At 46.0% G+C, this 18,978-nt stretch overlaps 2 protein-coding genes, 1 non-coding gene and 1 pseudogene across 3 annotated transcripts in view; 1 reads left to right on the forward strand and 3 right to left on the reverse strand.

Annotated features, from left to right (window-relative positions):
* The window catches only part of ZNF219 (zinc finger protein 219), a 9,205-nt gene extending 8,578 nt beyond the window's left edge, over nt 1-627 (reverse strand). The window contains exon 1 of the mRNA XM_025391011.1: nt 424-627. The gene's annotated coding sequence lies outside the window, so the exon portion shown is untranslated. The remainder of the gene's footprint in view (nt 1-423) is intronic.
* TMEM253 (transmembrane protein 253) lies at nt 550-5,336 on the forward strand. Its single transcript, XM_025391040.1, has 8 exons — nt 550-811; nt 2,695-2,803; nt 2,927-3,070; nt 3,487-3,597; nt 3,686-3,742; nt 4,027-4,137; nt 4,255-4,401; nt 4,756-5,336. The coding sequence occupies exons 3-8, from the start codon at nt 2,963-2,965 to the stop codon at nt 4,873-4,875; spliced, it is 654 nt and encodes a 217-aa protein (XP_025246825.1). The 5' UTR covers nt 550-811; nt 2,695-2,803; nt 2,927-2,962; the 3' UTR covers nt 4,876-5,336.
* Nucleotides 5,337-12,292: 6,956 nt separating this feature from the next.
* The window catches only part of LOC112628364, a 24,452-nt pseudogene continuing 17,766 nt past the window's right edge, over nt 12,293-18,978 (reverse strand).
* LOC112629656 lies at nt 16,134-16,240 on the reverse strand. Its single transcript, XR_003120734.1, has one exon. It is a non-coding gene; the product is annotated as a U6 spliceosomal RNA (small nuclear RNA).

Consider the following 18,978-nt stretch of genomic DNA (forward strand, 5'->3'; position numbering starts at 1 on the left):
GGCGTCAGCGTTACGTGGGGCCGGGGGAGATGCGCCGGGCCCCGGCCCCCCCGCCCCCGGCCCGGCCCCCGCCCCCTCCCCGGTCCCCCGCCCCCGGCCCTGGCCCGCATTGTGTGCGGCGGGAGGCGGCCCGGCCATTAGCATGCGGGGGGCGGCGCGGCGGGGCTGGGAGCCGCGCGGGAGCCGGGCTCTGGCTCCGGGGACAGGGAGCTGGGGACCCCGGGAGCCGCGAGAGGCGGCCGCCAGGGGCGGGGTGCGGGCGGTTTGGAGACGGGGGGCGCTGTCGGAGGGAGTAAGGGAGGGAGCGGGGGTGGGGCGCACAGAGGATTCCAACAGGAGACTGGAAGAGATTTTGAAAGGTCATCTCGTCCTTCCCCCAGCCTCCAAGCAGCACTGCCCCTCCCTCCCTAAACCCGGACATACCAGGGAAGGAGTTGGCTCTGCCGCTCTTTCTGCCCCAACATGCACAGACTCGGGAAGTTCTTCCTGGGGTTTTATCTCAAAGCCTCTCCCTTACAATTTCTGTCTCTCTTTTGGGGGAGGAGGAGGGGCGATTATAGAGATAGTTAATGTCGGCCGTATAAGAAACATTATTAAAGTTACTCTTCGGTCCTTTCCGTTCTTGATAAACAATTCCTGCTCCTTCCTCTCGAATTCTATTTTCCATCCCTCAAGTCACTTTAATGGCTCTTCAATACAACAAATATTTACTGAGTGCTTACTAAGTGCCAGGCACTGGGCTCAGCGCTGTGAGGGATGAGAGAGAAGTGGTACCTTCCTTCCAGGCGATTGTAGTCTAGACTACAAACTAGTAAGTACTATACTCAGATTTATTCAATATTTACTGAATGCCTGTTCACCTATCTAATAGTTTATAATCTTTCCAATAACCCTCTATAATAAAATTAGTCCCCATTTACAAGTAAGAAAAATGAGGCTTCAGGAAGTCTCTTTCCCCAATGGCCTGCAGGCTCAGGGATCCTCAGTGCAAGCCCAACATCTCACATCGCCACCAAATAAAATCAATGCACATGGGAATTGAGGAGGAGTAGACACACAACAGTTTTCTGGATCTCTTTAAAACGTGACTCCCACTCCCCGGGAAAGAAAAAAGTAGATACAGTGCCCCGCCGATGTTGGCACAGCACTGATGGGGCAGGAGTGGCTTACAAAAGATCACTTGCCTCCCAGGACCGTGCCTCCTCTACTAACTTCTAGAGTCTTCTGGCGCAGTCTCCTCTTACCGTCAACAACAAGAAGTAATAGTGATGATGATCATAGCCACTAACATTGAGCACTTGTGTGCCAGATACTGGGCTAAGCTCTCTTCCATGCTGAAAGCAACCCCTTGAGACTGGTATTATTAACTTCCTTTTATAGATAAGGGAACAGAGAGATTAAGCAACTTGCCAAGGGCACCCAGGTAGACCTGGGATTTGTTTTGATCTATAGAATATATTTGGGCCCAGCTGGTTGTGCTTCTGACTGTAGAAATGTGTCCCCAGCTCACCTGCTGAATAACACCTTTAGTGTATGGGCATCAGGCTTATCAGTTTGACCTCATCAGCACCACTAATAGTAAGCACCCACCCTGAATCAACAACTCTTCATAGTCATATTGTTAGCCCCCTTTTATCAGTGAACAAACTGAGGTTCGAATAGGTAGAAAAACGTATCTATCAGGACACACACAGTGGCTCACACCTGTAATCCCAGCAGTTTGGGAGGCCGAGGGGAGACCACTTGAGCCCAGGAGTTTGAGACCAGCTTAGGCAATACTGTGAGACCCTGTCTCTACAAAAAATTTAAAAATTAGCCAGACATGGTGGCATGTGCCTGTGATCCCAGCTACTTGGGAGGCTGAGGCAGGATGATTATTTGAGCCCAGAATGTGTAGGCTACAGTGAGCCATGATCATGCCACTGCATTCCAGCCTGGGTGACAGTGAGCCCCTCTCTCAATAATATAATAATAATAACAATAATAATAATGTATCCAAGATCACACAGATGGAGAAGCAGCAGAGCTAAGATTCCAGTCCAGGTCTGTCTGGCTATGAGGCACCTTCTCTTTCAAAAATATTAATTGTTGCAACAGCATCCTTCCAAGACTCACTATTTGAGGACCATCTTATGTATACATATATATGTGTGTGTGTGTGTGTGTGTGTGTGTGTGTATCCAGTTGCAGGTTATCATTGAATCAAAAACAATCCCCACTATAAACAGAGTCCCCCCATCCATTTAGTCAGTGTTGAATTCAGAGTAAAACCTTCAAGAAAGAAGGGAAGGGAGACTGTCCAGAAAGTGAGAGGCAAGAAAGCCACTGGAATTTAACCTTACCTGGTCTGGGGGCAAAGCTTCAAGTAGTAATGACAGGGGACCAATCCAGACAGAAAGTAGGATCTCTAAGGAAGGACAAATAATTTGAGGAGGAAGCCAAAGCAAGAAGTAAGATCATGTGGAAATGAGGGGGATTGAGGTCCAGAGTGATAGTGTCCATGGGAATGAGGTAAGTGAAACCAGAAAAGGAACCCAGGATGGGCAGAAATGCGGGTAATGAGAAATGGGAACAGAGTGAGGCCAGGCTAGACATCTTGTGGAGTGAACTGAGGCCGGTATCTACCCAGGGCCACTCCCTAGATCCTTAGGCCTTCATAGAAACCTTTGCCCCACCACACCCCATCCCTGACAGCCTTTCTCTGCCAGGACAAGTTTGTCGTCTGCTCTGAGCTATCAAGCCCCTTAGGAGACCTAAGACCCAGCTGGGTCCCATCCCTTTGGAGTTAACTGCTTCAGACTAGGTAGGTGTGAGGACCTGGACCTCAAATCCCTGCATATTGGGAGTGGGCAGAGGTATAACTGAAAGATATGTTGTTGCATGTCCTGTCTCCTAATAGATGGAACCTATAATGTATTTTTCCCAGCCTAGGAAGCACCTAATTCTTGTGGGCAAAGGAGCCATGGAAGATAGAGCTGGTCAGCAAGAGCAGGAGAGACACAGCCTCCGTCTGGAAAAGCTACAACATTGGGCGAGGCACAGGCAGAGTGGGCACCTCTTGGTGCTGGCGGTGAGGACAGGCTACCCCATCCCAAGTCTCAGCATGTCCACTTCTACCCAATTCAGTTCCATCCATCCATCCATCCATGTTAAGTGAGCACCTACCATGTGCCAGAAACTGTGCTAGGTTCTGAATGGGAGGAGGGTAGAGGAAAACATAGAAATAAACAAGGCAAGACCCTTAATCTCCAAGTAGCTTCCATCTTGTGGGGGAAAACATACAGGTAAGTAACTAAACTACAATATGAGGCAGAAAAAATTAAATGATACTTATTTTTTAATGATCACTTCCTTCCTTGCTCTGGGTTGACTGCTTTCCTCTACCCTCCATTCAATCCCATTTCCTGATCTCTAAAGAGGTAGGAGTTATGAGAAGGGAAGAGAATCCCTGACAGTTTCTCCTCAATTACCCTGCCCTTACCCCAGGTGAGTCAGCTATGGCTGGCAGTGGTTGTGGTGCCCCTTGCTGTCTCAGTCGCCTGCCTGAACTCTGAATGTCACATGGCCACAGCGCTGCCTCTTGGGCCTGGAGCCTCAGTAAGACCCACCACAAGGGAGGGTGGAAGGTCTCAGGGCCCCTTCCTAATGGGACCAGAGCTCAACACTTGCCCCTCTCACCATTCAGGGTCTCCTCACTGGGACTGTTACCCTAGAGCTTCGCAGAGCACCCCGCCTCTGGAAGGTGAGAAGGAAGAGAACGGAGCACTGTCCCCCCACTCCCTAAAACAGACACCTACAACCCTCAGCCTAGGAAGTAAGTGGCTAAGTGTTGACTCATCCTCTCAGCTGTCACCACTCACTGGCCTCAATGACTGAGGAGGGAAAGCAAAAAAGTTAGAGGGCTTATGGCCCTGTTTGGAGGCTGAGAAACCGAAGCTGAGTTTTGTCTTCAGCTAGGCTGCAAGTGGGGATTGAGATTGGAATGACTCCCCTAGGCTGGGCAGGGCTGAGCTGGCTCACTGGCAGGTGCGGGCCATGATGATATTCAACACCTTCAACTTGATCTTGGGTTTCATCGTGGTGGTGGTCGAGGTGATGAAGACAGCCTTGGGGCCTGCCCCAACTGCCTCCTCCCAGGTACTGGTGAATGAAGGAGAAGGTGGGAGGATGAGGAGGCAAGAGGAGGTGAAAAGGGAAAAGGGCAGGGGCGAACAGGTGCGGGGTCCCTGCATTCTCAGCCTTGTCTACCTGCAGCATGTTGGCTTGCTGGTGCTGGAGCTCAGTGCTGAGGCCTTCACCCTAGGAGGAGTGCTGGTCTCAGTGCACGCCCTATTCTTGCTGAGCCAGAGGAAACCAGGATGCTGCAGGAGCCAGAGTCTGCACTACCAGGAGCTGCAGGAGGTATGGGGGCAGGGAAGAAAGCATGAATAGCTAGCTGCCAACTAATTTTTCCACTGGCTATCCTGGTCAGTGGCATTTAACGGAAAACAATGAGGCAGGAGAGAAGAGGTCCTAGAATGAAACTGATTGGCTTTCTCTGGCTTTGGACATTTCTCCCCTAATGGTGGGTAAGAGGGAATTGGGAACCCAAATGATTGAGGTTAAAAGAGTGGGAAAGCATTAGGAAGCTGCCTAAATATTGGCAGGACTATGGGAAATAGGATAAAAAATTGGGCAGGAGGAAGCAGTTGTTTCTGTCTGGGGTTTCTCCTTTCTCACCTCTACAATTTGCTCACACCTGTCTCTGGTTTTCAGGGCTTCTCTGAGTTGGAAGAGGTTCCTGGTTTGGAGAATGGTCCCACGGTGGCCAGCACAGGAGCAAACGAGAGGGCGGGACAGCGGGAACAGACACGTGCTGCTCTCCTTCCACCCTGAGAGAATGCTCTCCAGACATTCCTGCCCCACCCCACCAAACTCAGAAGCTTGCTGGGATCCTTTGAGTCCAACAGGAAGTCCGGGAATGCCTTCAGTTTTCACTCAGAGCAGGCCCTTTTTGCGTTCCTTCCCTGTTAGGGGAAGATATACCTGGACGAGAATATATCCTCACCTACCACCTTGAAAAGCTGCTTTCTCCCTTCCATCCATATCCTCCCTCCCTGTCACCTCCCCATACAGCTTCACATCTGCCTCATCTCACTCTTTTTTTCTGTCCACTTTTCATAATCCCATCCACTCCAAATCCTGGACCCTGCACATGCCAACTCCCTGAATCCAATTCAGGAGTGCCCCAGTTCCCCTTTCGATCCGTCTCCTTTCTGCTGCAGCGGAAACTACAAGTCCCAGGATGCCCCACTAGCCCGTGACCGGCTGGGAAATAAAAAGCCTTCTCTCCGCGGTAGGGGCGCTGTGGATGTGCTGAGTGACGCGAGGCGGGGAAGTCGGGGCCTAGCCTAGCGCGTTCTCGGACGCGACCACTGGCCCCGCGTTCGGGGAGGAGCCGGGCGGGCGGTCCTGCACTGGCGTGCCGCTCCCCCAGCCACTGCAATAGAGAGCTGGCTCTGGGTCCCCAGCCCTGCGCTGGCAGCTTCAGAGACTGGCGAGGGCTCGGAGCTGACGCTTGGCAGAGCTGGGGCTTCCCAGATGCTGTCGCCGCACCCCCTCGCAGGAGGGCCCAGGTCCGAAGTCCTGAGACTTGGAGCGCGCGCGAGAAAGGGGTTGGAGATGATGAGTCAGAAGCGCGGGGCCTTTCTCGTCCCCTCCCCTAGGGCCTGGGCGCTGAAGACAGGCTCGCTGGGCAGCGGGTAGATAGGGCAGGCAGAGGGAGGGACGCTGCGACCTGCGTCTCTGCCTAACGCTTTCCCGCCTCTTGCGAGCACGCCGGTGTAACGAGCCCGCGCTGCCGCCACCCTTTATCTCCAACGCGGGAGCGGGACTGCGCAGGCTCGGCCTCTGGGCTGACCCGCCGACCTTTGATCTCCGCTGCGGTCGGGTTGCTGAAGTTCTGGCTGCGTTCAACCCCCACCGTTTACGACCTTTGCAAGTGTGCAAAGATAACAGGCTCGCTTGGGCTTGGGAAAAGCCCAGGAGAACTGGGAGTCCCAGTAGCAGCAGCAGCTGGGCAGCTTGCCAGCCGCTGGAAACTAGAAATTGACCAGAGCTGGAGTACCAAGAGAACTCACCCCAAATTCACATAGTGCCCGGGATGGCTGTTGGCCTCACACTCATTTTTGTTCCCACTTGAGAAGGCTTCTTTCCCTAGAGAATGCTGTTTCTCCCGGCCTAGCCAGGGCCTGACACCAGTGAGGATAGAGCGCAGCCTGGCTGCCTTGCCTTGACATTGCAGTGGCGCCCGCTGCAGCTCCTTTCTGTTTGTGACACCTTGGAAGAGTGGTAATAATCTTCCTATGACAAGGTTAAGTGTGAGTACTAGTGGGTGGGGACAGTTCTGGGATCAGGCTCTGGAATGGAGAAAAGATCTAGGCCTTCTGCATTTCTTCCTCTCCCCTAGTGTAACTGCCAGAATAATGGAGAGCTCATGTGTGCAGGGCTGAGAAAAGAATAATTTTCTTGAAAGTCAGAAGGTGGTGGTAGATGAGGAAGCTGAGGGAAGAAAATTAACAATTTGTTCTGTTTTCCAGGTTTTAGTGATGTGATCAGATTAGATATTGCATTCTAGTTCCTAGAGAAGCTTGATGACCATGGAAATTAACCTCGATCAGTCAGATTAGGCTAGGCTCTGCTGTGGTAAATGCCAAAACCACAGTGACTTAAAACCACAAAGGTTTGTTTCTCATACTCCGTGTCCAAAGTAGGCTGGCAAGGGGTTCTGTTCGTTGCAAATGTTTAAGGTACCCAAGCTCATGGAGCACCACCATTTTGAGATCCTACCCTGTCACTATGAAGGTTAAAGTTACCCACCCGCCCCCACTCTCAGAATGGAAGTAAGCATGAAGAATTGTTTGTGGACTCTTAAATGCTGCCGTGAAGTGATACATTCATGTCACTTCCACCCATTCAATGGCCAAAACAAGTCATATAGCCACACCCAACTTAAGGAAGGCCAGAAGGGCAATGCCTGCAAGGAGAGGGGAAGCAGAAATACTTCATTAAAAGAAACAGTTGGCGGGGCTGGGAGGTTCACGCCTGTAATCCCAGCACTTTGGGAGACCAAGATGGGTGGATCACCTGAGGTCAGGAGTTCGAGACCAGCTTGACCAATATGGTGGCCGTCTCTACTAAAATTACAAAAATTAGGCCGGCATGGTGGTGGGTGCCTGTAATCCCAGCTACTCGAGAGTTTGAGACAGGAGAATTGCTTGAACCCAGGAGGCAGAGGTTGCAGTGAGCCAAGATCACACCACTGCACTCCAGCCTGGGAGACAAAGCGAGACTGTATCGAAAGAAAAAAAGAAATGGATTAATAGTTTGTGGTGATTTTTGAACAGCTTAGCAGTTGAAATGTATCTGTTCCAGCAGTTATGCTCATACCTACTTCTTTGGTTTGGTTTCATGAACCCCTAAGTTCTTACTAGAAATTTTTCCTCAATAGGACTGGGACTCAGGAAACCTAGATTCTAATTCTGTTGCTTGGGCAAGTCAGACCTCTCTGAACTACATTTTGTTCACTTGGAGGTTATGGTAATAATATTTATTCTCTCTACCTTACTGGAGTATCAAGGCTAAAATAAAATCACACAAGGAAAAGTACTTTAAAATTATAAACCACTTCAGGGGTTGAAAATAAATTGCCTGTAGAGGTAAGAAGTCGTTTAAATGATAATTTCTTAAAACTCAAGAGCCAGTTCAGCTATAGTTCTTCAATCATCAGTCTGCATTAGATAAACATAGTAGGAATTCAGGTTTTGAATATATGTTACAGTTCATGTAGACCCTGCAAAGTCTAAGAGTCTTAGATTAAACATTAAATTCTTAAAACCTTTCTGATAAAACCTTTTTCATCATATCCCTCTAGGGCATTGGTTCTCAGAGAAGGGTCATTTTGTTCCCTAGAGGATATTTTGCAAGGTCTGGAGACATATTTGTTAGTCACAACTGAGGAGTGGGGGAGGTGGGAATATGTAGCAATGGAAGGCGCAGTAGATGAGAAGTCAGATTTGGGATTTAGTTCCAGTGCTACTAATGCCGCCTTCCTGTGCATTATCCTCTGCCAGCTGCAAGCAAAGACTATTTGAAACTTGTCCTGTGTTCCTCATTATTCCCCCTCCACAGTGCCTATTGCCAGAGTCCCAGGCTGCTCCATGACAGCATTCTGCTTTGCTGCAGTGATTCGCAGCAACCACTGTATCTGCTTCTTTCTTCATCAGTTTGGCAGCCTCTGTGGAGGTCACTCATCTTACTTGAATGAGAACTTCACCGAAAGAAGAAACTGACAAGGTTTCCGCTGACATCAGTTTTTAAAGGCCGTAACCCCTATCTATTCTTTTTTTTTTTTTTTTTTTTTTTTTTTGAGACGGGGTCTGGCTCTGTCGCCCAGGCTGGAGTGCAGTGGCCGGATCTCAGCTCACTGCAAGCTCCGCCTCCCGGGTTCACGCCATTCTCCTGCCTCAGCCTCCCGAGTAGCTGGGACTACAGGCGCCCGCCACCTCGCTCGGCTAGTTTTTTGTATTTTTTTTTTTAGTAGAGACGGGGTTTCACCGTGTTAGCCAGGATGGTCTCGATCTTCTGACCTCGGGATCCGCCCGTCTCGGCCTCCCAAAGTGCTGGGATTACAGGCTTGAGCCACCGCGCCCGGCCCCCTATCTATTCTTTTAAACATTAGAGAAATCCAGTTCATGATATGTGGCTTAATATGCAGCAGTGGCACATTGGTGGTTGGGAAATTCTCCATGTGAATACATTTTACCCTCATTTCTTTGAAATTCTGTCATTTATTCTGGCTTTTAATACATGAATATAGACAACTGACGATATTTCACAAATGAACTCTTTTCCATTTCTGAATCTGCCTTTTGGCAAGATGGCTCAGGTTTCTTGTCCAGGGCTGTGTCCTCTGCTGCCATCTCGTGGCCTCTTGGCTGCCCAGGTTGAGGTCTCATAAAGCGCCTTCCCTAAGGTAATGTCGTTTGGTAGTGGCTTAGTTAGAGAAAGACTCTCCTCTCCATGGTGTGGGGCGCTACCCAAGTTCCTCCTCTGCAATCGGTCCCTGAGGGCAGCAGCACACTCGGCCTGGCTGGAAACCTGGGCCTCACAATGAGGCAGGAGGTGGAGGGCCCCTCCTGGTCTTCTGCAAACCCTTGGGCCTCTGTGTCTGTTATGCAGTCCTGGCCAGGAGCCACCAAATTCAGTGAACCCAACTGCCCACGGGTAATTGAAGCTGAGCGCCTGCCTGGCCTGAAGAATGCAGTCTCTTGCCCCTTGCCACCTGGGGCTGGGATGCTCTTAATTTCAGTAAGAAATGAAGAGTCTCCCATCAGGTTTTGGATTCTAGGCCCACACAAAATGGGCCTAGAGAAGAAAACAGAAGAGTGTGTTGCTCTGTGTCCACACCCTTCATCCTAACGGGCCCAGCCAGTGCTGCCTCAAATTTGACATTTGATTGATGGACTGAGCGGGACAGTGGCAGTGGTGGTGTCGCTGAGTCACTGTTTCCTATAAATATGACAAGATCTATGTACTACAGTGATCAGAGGTCCATCACCAGGGAACTGGGAATGTGAGAGACTGCCCTGACCTGGGCTGCTGCTGCTGGTCACTGAGCAGTGAGCACAGGAGGTAAGGCAGGAAAATGTTTTTAGTTGCTATTTTTTTCACTGTGAACGTGAAATATATGTATATATACAACTATATATATACACACACATATATAGTTAAAAATCTTCCCATTGCTAACAGTAATTCGTACAACTTTCCCCTAGTTGTGAGCCCCCTCTCCTGACTCCACCCAGTTCCCATAACCCCTAATCCCAGCCTTCTCAAAAAAAAAAAGGGAGGAGGAAAAGAGGAGGAGCAGAAGGAGAAAGGGAAGGAGGAGGAGGAAGAAGAAGACTGCTTTTGGTGTTTGCTTTAACCTGATGTCCCCATTATAATTCAGAAGGAAAGGCCTGCTCATCTAATTTCCTAGGGCCTCAGGCCAGAGATAGCCATACTTACAGGTAAATTGCTACTAGGCTGGCGTGTGTTGCTTCTCCTTAAAATTCAGATGCCATTTACTCTCATCTTCTGTTTCTTTTATGTTTTTCCTTGTTTGCCTATTTTTCTTTTTTCTGACTTATTTCATTTATATTTTGTGTTGCCTGTTTTTCCTGGATCCACTTAGCATCTAAATCTTTGGTTTATTTTTCTTATCAGAAGCTTTTCCTAAGTTCTGTCCAGAGTTAATGGATTTTCTTTGTTGATTCTTGACAGTTTTCCCTTGCCATTATAAAGTTTTCTTGTTTTTACCCAAGTCCAAACTTCTACAATATAATTTTGTTTGCTTTGCCTCTTTATGTGCTCTCTTTATATATAAAGAAAATGCTATGTGCTCGCTCTTATTCCTTTTTTTTTTTTTTTTTTTTTTTTTGGAGACAGGGTCTGGCTCTGTTGCCCCAGGCAGGAGTGCAGTAGTGTGACCTTGGCTCACTACAACCTTCGCGTCCTGGGCTCAAGCCATCTTCTCACTTCAGCCTCCCAAGTAGCTGGGACTACAGATGTATGCCACTACATCTGGCTAATTTTTGTATTTTTTGTAGAGAAGAGGTTTCATCATGTTGCCCAGGCAGGTCTCCAACTCCTGAGCTCAAGCGATCCACTCACCCAAGCCTCCCAAAGTGCTGGAATTACAGGCGCGAACCACTGTGCCCGGCCTAGTATTATTACAGGCGCGAACCACCGTGGCCGGCCCAGTCTTATTCTTTATGTAAAGCTGAAGTCATAGCAAAGGAGAAAGAAATTATGCTTTTATAAACCTCAAATATAATTATGACGAAAAGAAATTGTTCTTTGCGTAACTAAGAAGTGAAACTGGGTCCAGTGGTTACTTGTTATAGAGAGGTCAACTTTAGACTGAAAAATAGAAACTGGACACCTTTCAAAAGATGAAATGCTTTCAAGTTGAGCTTTCAACCTCTGGATATGTTAGAGGTGTTTTGTGCAATAAACTTTATCATGCAATGACAGGTTATTGAAGCAAATATTCAAATATCAGCTGAGTGGTTGAATTAGATAACTTTTAATTTCTCTGCCAACACTCAGATTACATTAGCTTTTCAGCAGTGGTGATGTTTTTTAATTGACCCATCCATACTCTCCGATGTCTGGCCCTGGAGAAAATTGTAAAGTAAGATGCTGGTATTCCTCTAGTCCCTAGAACCGAGTGTTTCAGTCTTGGCACTATTGATATTTGGGCCAGATAATTCCTTTTTATGGAAGACTGGTGCATTGATTTGTAGAATGCTAAGCAGCAACCTTGGGCCCTATCTACTTGATGTCAGTAGCACCCCTCCCTCCAGTTGTGACAACCAAAAATATCTCTACACGTTGCCGGATGTCTCCTGGGAAGCAAAATTACTTCTTTCTTTGAAAAACAATGCCTTAGAAGGATATGATAAAGGTTTTAAGAACGAACTTAATGTCTAATTTCTCAAGATCCTTGTATTTAAAAAGACCTACAAAGATCTATCATAACCAAACAGCACATCCAAAATATGAATTCCTGCCCTAGCTTTTTCCCCCTACTCCTCTTTTCTGAATTTTCTATGTTGTGTTATTGTTACCACATCAGGCCAATCTGGTTCAACTTTTATGTAGCAAAGTTGTGAGTTATTTCTCAGTTGCCATGGACCCCAGGTTGAAAGTCACGTAATCTGAGCATGTCCAGATGAACACATGTGGTACCTCAGGGGAAACCTGAGTGCTCAGACCAGGAAGGGTGGGGGCGACTGAATTGAGAAGCAGACACCGCATAACAGGATCCAGAATCCAATCAGATGAGCTCTCTCATCACCCCATGGCAGGATCCAGTCATATCATGCCTCCTGGCATCATGTCATTGCAAAATGCAATCAGATCACACCTCATTACCCTATGCTTATAAAACCCAATGCAACCCCCAGCTCAGAGAGACAGGTTTGAGCATTTCCTCCTATCTCCTTGGCAGTTGAATCATGTTGCTTCCCTGCTTAAAAGCTTTTCAGTCCTCCCCATCGCCCACAAGATTAAGTCGAAGCATTTTTAAATGGTGCATGGACCTCTGTGATTTAGCTCCTGCCCACTCTTCCAGTGTCATCTCCCATGTCCCCTCTCTTGCTTTTCACGATTTGGTGATAGCAGTTTCAGGGAGGTAGCATTGACATTTTTTTTTTCCTTACCAGAGCTTTCTATCTCATCTGTTTTTTCAGTCTCAAGAGTACATTCAGCATAATGCTGAATTAGGACAGCATACAAAGGGATCAGTATCACTTCCCAACTCTGTTAACTCTTCCAATGAAGACACGCAAGGAACTTGGACACAGGAAGGGGAACATCACACACCGGGGTCTGTTGTGGGGTGGGGGGAGGGGGGAGGGATAGCATTAGGAGATATACCTAATGTAAATGACGAGTTTATGGGTGCAGCACACCAACATGGCACATGTATACATATGTAACAAACCTGCATGTTGTGTGCACATGAACCCTAGAACTTAAAGTATAATAAAAAAGAAAGAAAGAAAGAAAGAAAAAAGACATGCAAGGATAATGGTCTTTTAACATACCAGGCAATTTTAAAGTTTTATGTTGACATTGAGAACATCTCACTGGTATTAAAAACTTCAGCTCTTTAAATGTATAATTTGTTTAATCAAATTGCACCTTCTTTTTTACAGTTTGCAAGTATAGCGTAGTAAATACATTATATTTAATTAAGTAACTTGCCATAGTTTCTGTATTGGGGATATTAACATCATTGGTTGGATCTTTTGTTTTGTCATCTTGCTATTTTTCAGAATCTTCAAATAGCACATTTCCATGATGTCTATTCTCTTCAGTGCCTGTGGAAACATACAAAAAAATGTGATGTCTATTCCCCATTTCTGGTTTTCCTGACTCTAGATTAACAGTTGTATCTCCAGCGTTTACTTCTTGGACTTGTTCCTTGGTTGCACAAGCCTCCTCAATATTTTCTCCGAAACTGACATTTTCTTAACTCTTTGTTGTTAGAATATCTACAGTTGTGTGTCACATCTCTTCAATAGGCTGAGCCCCTGCCAGAATGGCCTTCTCATAGATGGTGAGAATACTTTCAGTAGGACTTGGGGTTGGTTCAGTATGTGCAAGACATATTCAATATTTTACAAGATTTTTGGCATCTGGAATATTTTTAATCAGATTGTTCAGTGTGACCAGTATTTCTTCTTCTGGGCATCCTTCATTAGTTAGGTTTAGGCATTCAGAAAATGTGTTGCTTACCTTTTCAGTAAATAATTTTCGTTCATCTTCTATCATGGTAGTCCAAAAGGACCCAACTGGTTTTTCATTTTGTCCTTAAGGCTCACACTAGGTAACTATTCAGTTAGGAGGCCTTTTCAGCACTCTTTGCCAGCTTTCCACTCATTCAGATGAGCTTTTCTCTCTTCTGAGTTTTCTTTGGATTGAGTTGATCTACTGTCAGCAGTTGGTTTTGCTATAGTGTATCTTCACTAGTCAATGGGTTTTGATTTTGCTATCAGTTTGGCATTAGATGATGAAGCATGAGCTGGGGGCAGTGGCTCACACCTGTAATCCCAGGACTTTGGGAGGTTGAGGTAGGAGGATCCCTTGAGGCCAGGAGTTCAAGACCAGCCTGGCCAACATAATGAGAGCCTATCTAAAAAAATAGTTTTTTGTTTTTTTTTTGAGATGGAGTTTCACTCTTGTTGCCCAGTCTGGAGTGCAATGGCGCTATTTCAGCTCACTGCAACTTCTGCCTCCCAGGTTCAAGCAATTCTCCTGCCTCAGCTTCCCAAGTAGCTGGGATTTCAGGCTCCTGACACCATGACCGGCTAATTTTTGTATTTTTAGTAGAGACGCAGTTTCATCATGTTGGCCAGGCTGGTCCCAAACTCCTGACCTCAGGTGATCCACCCACCTGGCCTCCCAAAATGCTGAGTCACCGTGCCTGACCTAAAAAATAATTGTTAAACAATAAGATGAAGCAGGCCTGGCTACAATTTCACATGCTACGCTCCTTTTTTTTCCTTTTTAAAACTTATTTTATTTTGGCAACCTCTTGTCCAATAGATCAGATGCTATGCTTATTGATTGTGCCTTATTTCTTTTCTATGTCCTGAGACGAACTGGTTTTGACCCTAGATAAAACTGTTTTTGATTGTAATAATTCTGTTTTATGAGACCTTTTCCTGATTGTAAACAAGGCTGAGGTTCTACCGATGCCTTCTTTCACAGTGTCCTGGGTATTATTGGATGACTTCTAATAAGAGATCACACAGACTTAGTGAGCACTACATTTGGTGTACCCCAGGTCACATTTAGTGTAACCTCCGGTCCTTGCACACGCTGTGAAAAAGTACACACTGTTGCACCTTGAGTTTTTGTTGTTTCAAAAAGTTCCAGGAAGAAGCAAAACAAAACCCGTTCCCTCCAGAGATGCCCTCTGAATTGGAGATGAATTTGGCAAACTCCCCACATTACCATACAAAAGTCCCACCCAAGGAGGAGTTTTTTGCCACTTTCTATTCATGTGATATACAAAGAAGCATGACTGATGACTTTACTCCACCTCTACATATGATGACTCAGCTAAGCAGCCCAATACAAGCCCTGTTTTTAGCTTTGTTCCGAGAGGAACTGTTTTGGGAATTATCCCCAGTATTCTCCTTACTTGTTGCAAGTAATGAAATCCCCTTGTTAAATTTTCCTTGGTTGTGGTCATTGGACTGTCACTGTCCAAGCGACCGAACTCACCCATTGTGTGGGTAACACTAGCAGTCATGTTTGAGACTCTATTACTTTTCACTGTTACGCTGCTGGTGTTTATAGGCTGAGGCTCTGTGGCTTTAGGAATAGTAATTGAAAATTTCTTTGTTGCTGCAGAACTCTCATCTTTGACTTGTAGAGGTTTCCTAAGGGAATTAAACTTAGACTGAACAATTTGGCCTCAATAAGATTCCATCACAGACTTCTTGGGTGTGTCAGCCTCTTGCTTTTGTTTTTCTGCAATCATATGTTTCTGTTTACTATTATTGTTAAGGTGAAATGTCTTATATTAATGTCATATGTTGACATTGGGGGTCATCTTCAGTTGGTAACAACTTCAGAGTTTGATTATTATCCTCAAATTTATGTGTGACAATTACTATAGTTGAATTGGTCAGTTCATTAGAAGGTTTTAAAGGAATACAATTTTTACCACCATTGTATTGTTTTTGCTTCTCATGAGTTTGTTGACATTTTCTTTACCAGCCATTTCTGACTTAAGTTTCAAAATATTTGTCTCTTTTTTTTTTTTTTTTTTTTGAGACAGAGTCTCGCTCTGTCGCCCAGGCTGGAGTGCAGTGGCGTGATCTCCCCTCACTGCAAGCTCTGCCTCCCGGGTTCACACCATTCTCCTGCCTCAGCCTCCCGAGTAGCTGGGACTACAGGCGTCCGCCACCACACCCGGCTAGTTTTTTATATTTTTGGTAGAGACGGAGTTTCACGGTGTCAGCCAGGATGGTCTCAATCTCCTGACCTCGTGATCCACCCGCCTTGGCCTCCCAAAGTGCTGGGATTACAGGCGTGAGCCACCACGCCCGGCCCAATATTTGTCTCTTCTTGGAACTCGTCCTCAAATGTCACCACTCTCTGGCCTCTATTGAGGTTACACAGCTATGGTAGCCAACATACAGATTCCAGCTCAGGTCTTTACCATTCTCGGATGCAAAAAGCCTGGACATTCTCTGATTTTCCTGTTTGTATGCAAAAAATGTTTTTCTTCTTAACAGATGTTTCTCGAGTCTTTGTCTTTTTCGCTCTTTGAACATGAATTGGGCCTTGGAGGCCACTGCAGGTCCTGGAATATGGCTTGGGTATTTGTCACAGTCTGAGGTGAGGGGATGCATCTCCAGCTTTAACTGCAGATGTAGGACTCCAGGCCACAGCCAGTGAACACCGCCTATTTGTTTTCTTGTGTAGTGAAAATCACAATTCAATATTGGGTTCCACCCATTTTGCTTTGACTCATACTGTTTCCTTAGTGCTACTCAGCAATTAGTGAAATAATCTCTGGTACTGCACAAAATATGAAATGCTTCAAGAATTTGCATGTCATCCTTGCTCACAGGCCCTGCTAATCTTCTCTGTATTGTTTCAATCTTAGTATATGTGCTACTGAAGCAAGCACTAAATTATTTATTAATATGTATGACAGATTCCTCCATCTCATCCTTGCTTTATTCTCTCCCTCTACCTCCTTGTTTTTTTTTTTTTCCTTGTTCTTTTTGATTATCCCAAGGATGATGATGATGACAGCACTGACTCAGTGATGGGCTAGGTGAGGGTCAGGGCTGTTTGTTGCACACACTAGTGAGATGGCAATAAAAAAAAAAAAACTGTTCCCGGACCAAACTGAGGGTCGGGCTGCTATTTCTCAGGGTCTAATAATGAGATGCAGACGAACTGGGGAGGAAGAGAGTTGTTTGTTTGTTTGTTTGTTTGTTTTTTGAGACAGAGTCTCGGTCTGTCACCCAGGCTGGAGTGCAGTGGCATGATCTCGGCTCACTGCAACCTCTGCCTCCCAGGTTCAAGCAATTCTCCTGCCTCAGCCTGCTGAGTAGCTAGGATTATAGGCACCCACCACCACACTCGGCCAATTTTTTTGTATTTTTAGTAGAGACAGGGTTTCACCATGCTGGTCAGGCTGGCCTCGAACTCCTGACCTCAGATGATCCACCAACTTAGGCCTCCCAAATTGCTGGGATTACAGGCGTGAGCCACCTTGCCCGGCCAGTGGAAGAGAGTTTTATTTCTATAACCGGTTACAGGGAGAAGGCCTGGAAATTATTGCCAGGCCAACTCAAAATTTTCCAGAGCTTATATACCTTCTAAGCTCTATGTCTATGTGTAAGTGTGCATTCGTCTAAATACATAAGTGATTTATTTCTTTTAATCTATAACTAAAGTCTGAGTCCTGAAGACTTTCCTCTGAAGCCTCAGTAAATTAGATTACTTAATCTAAATGGGTCCAGGTCTTGGGGTGATTACTCTTATCTTGCCTCCTGCTAAATCACAGAGGTTTGGGGAGTTCCTTCAGACCTCCAATAAACTTGTTTGTGGAGGCCTGGGGAGTTTCTTCAGACCCGCAGTGAAACTTGTTTAATCCTAAATGGGTCCTGTTAAGAATTCCTTCGTTATTTTGTCATGCTCTAAGGCCCAGGAAAGGCCTATGCAAAACTCTTGATGGGCTTTTGCTAAATTCCAGCCTTTGTGTACAGCACTGGCTTTTTTTTAGTTTTTAATATGTAACTAAACCAATCAGTCAGTACCGAAACAGTTGTGATGGAGGCCTGCATTAGTGAGACCTGGCCTGCCACAAAACCACGAGTCACAGTGATATGATGTCAAAATAACTGAGTTAAAAATTCTTACTTTAGCATATATATTTCTTACTTCCATTCCTTATTTAAGCTGTCGTATCCAGTCCTAGCCCCACGCCTGTCCTTCAGGACTCCCTCTGCTCAGTAGTCACCCACTTTGGGAAGCTTCCCTTGGCCTTTCCGGCAACCATCATATTATGGTCTTCAATACTCCCGTAGTACTCTATACACAGTCTACACTTTAAAAAAAAATTTTTTTTTTTTGAGATGGTGTCTCACTCTGTTGCCCAGGCTGGAGTGTAGTGGTGCAATCTCAGCTCACTGTGACCTCTGCCTCCCAGGTTCAAGCAATTCTCTTGCCTCAGCCTTCCCAGTAGCTGGGAATTATAGGTGCATGCCACCAAGCTTGGCTAATTTTTGCATTTTCAGTAGAGACGGGATTTCACCATGTTGGCCAGACTGGCCTCAAACTACTGACGTTAGGTGATCCTCAGCCACCCAAAGTGCTGGGATCACAGGTGGGAGCCACCACGCCCAGCAAAAATTTTAAACTTTTTATGCAAAAAAAAAAAAAAAAAAAATCACAATAATGGTAAAGTTCAAATGAAAAGTTGAGGAAGGAAGGATGACAGAGAATAACATAGGTAAAAGATTGTTAGTATTAATATTGAAAATAATAAAAAAAATTGATAAAGACAAAATAGCCAATTTACCAAAAAGAAAGAAATTTAAATGGCCAATAAATCTATGAAGGATTATTTATATTCATAGTAGTTAAATAAATGCAATTTAAAACAACAAGATGCTGACCAGGTGTACGTGTCGTACACATATAGTCCCAGCTACTCAGGACTCTGAGGAGGGAGAATGGCTTGAGCCCAGGAGTTTGAGGCCAGCCTGGGCAACATGATGAGGCTCTGTCTCTGAAAAACAAAAATAGGCCAGGCAAGGAGATTCATGCCTATAATCCCAGAAATTTAGGAGGCCAAGGCGGAAGGACTGCTCGAGGCCAGGAGTTCTAGACCAACCTAGGCAACACAGTGAGACCCCCATCTCTACAGATGAAAAATCAGATGAGATAGTGGCACACACCTATAGTCCCAGCTACTCAGGAGACAGAGGATTCCCTGAGTCCTTGAGCTGCAGTGAGCCATGATCTTGCCACTACACTCCATGGCTTGTGGGATAGAGTGAAACTCCATCTCTAAAAAAATAAAAAGAAAAAGAATTAAAGCAGTAAGATGCCATTTTATGCCAATAAGATCATTAACATTTTCAAATGCATAAACCCAGTGTTGATGATTATGCAAGGAAATGGGCACTTTCTTATATTTCTGGTAGGACTACAAATTGGTATAACTTTAATGGAAAGCAATTTAATGACTTGTATCTACAGATTAAGAATTGCCTACTTGCCGGGCGCGGTGGCTCACGCCTGTAATCCCTGCACTTTGGGAGGCCGAGGCGGGCGGATCACGAGGTCAGGAGATCGAGACCATCCTGGCTAACAAGGTGAAACCCCGTCTCTACTAAAATACAAAAAAAA

Source organism: Theropithecus gelada, chromosome 7b, assembly GCF_003255815.1.
Source record: "Theropithecus gelada isolate Dixy chromosome 7b, Tgel_1.0, whole genome shotgun sequence".
NCBI lineage: Eukaryota > Metazoa > Chordata > Mammalia > Primates > Cercopithecidae > Theropithecus > Theropithecus gelada.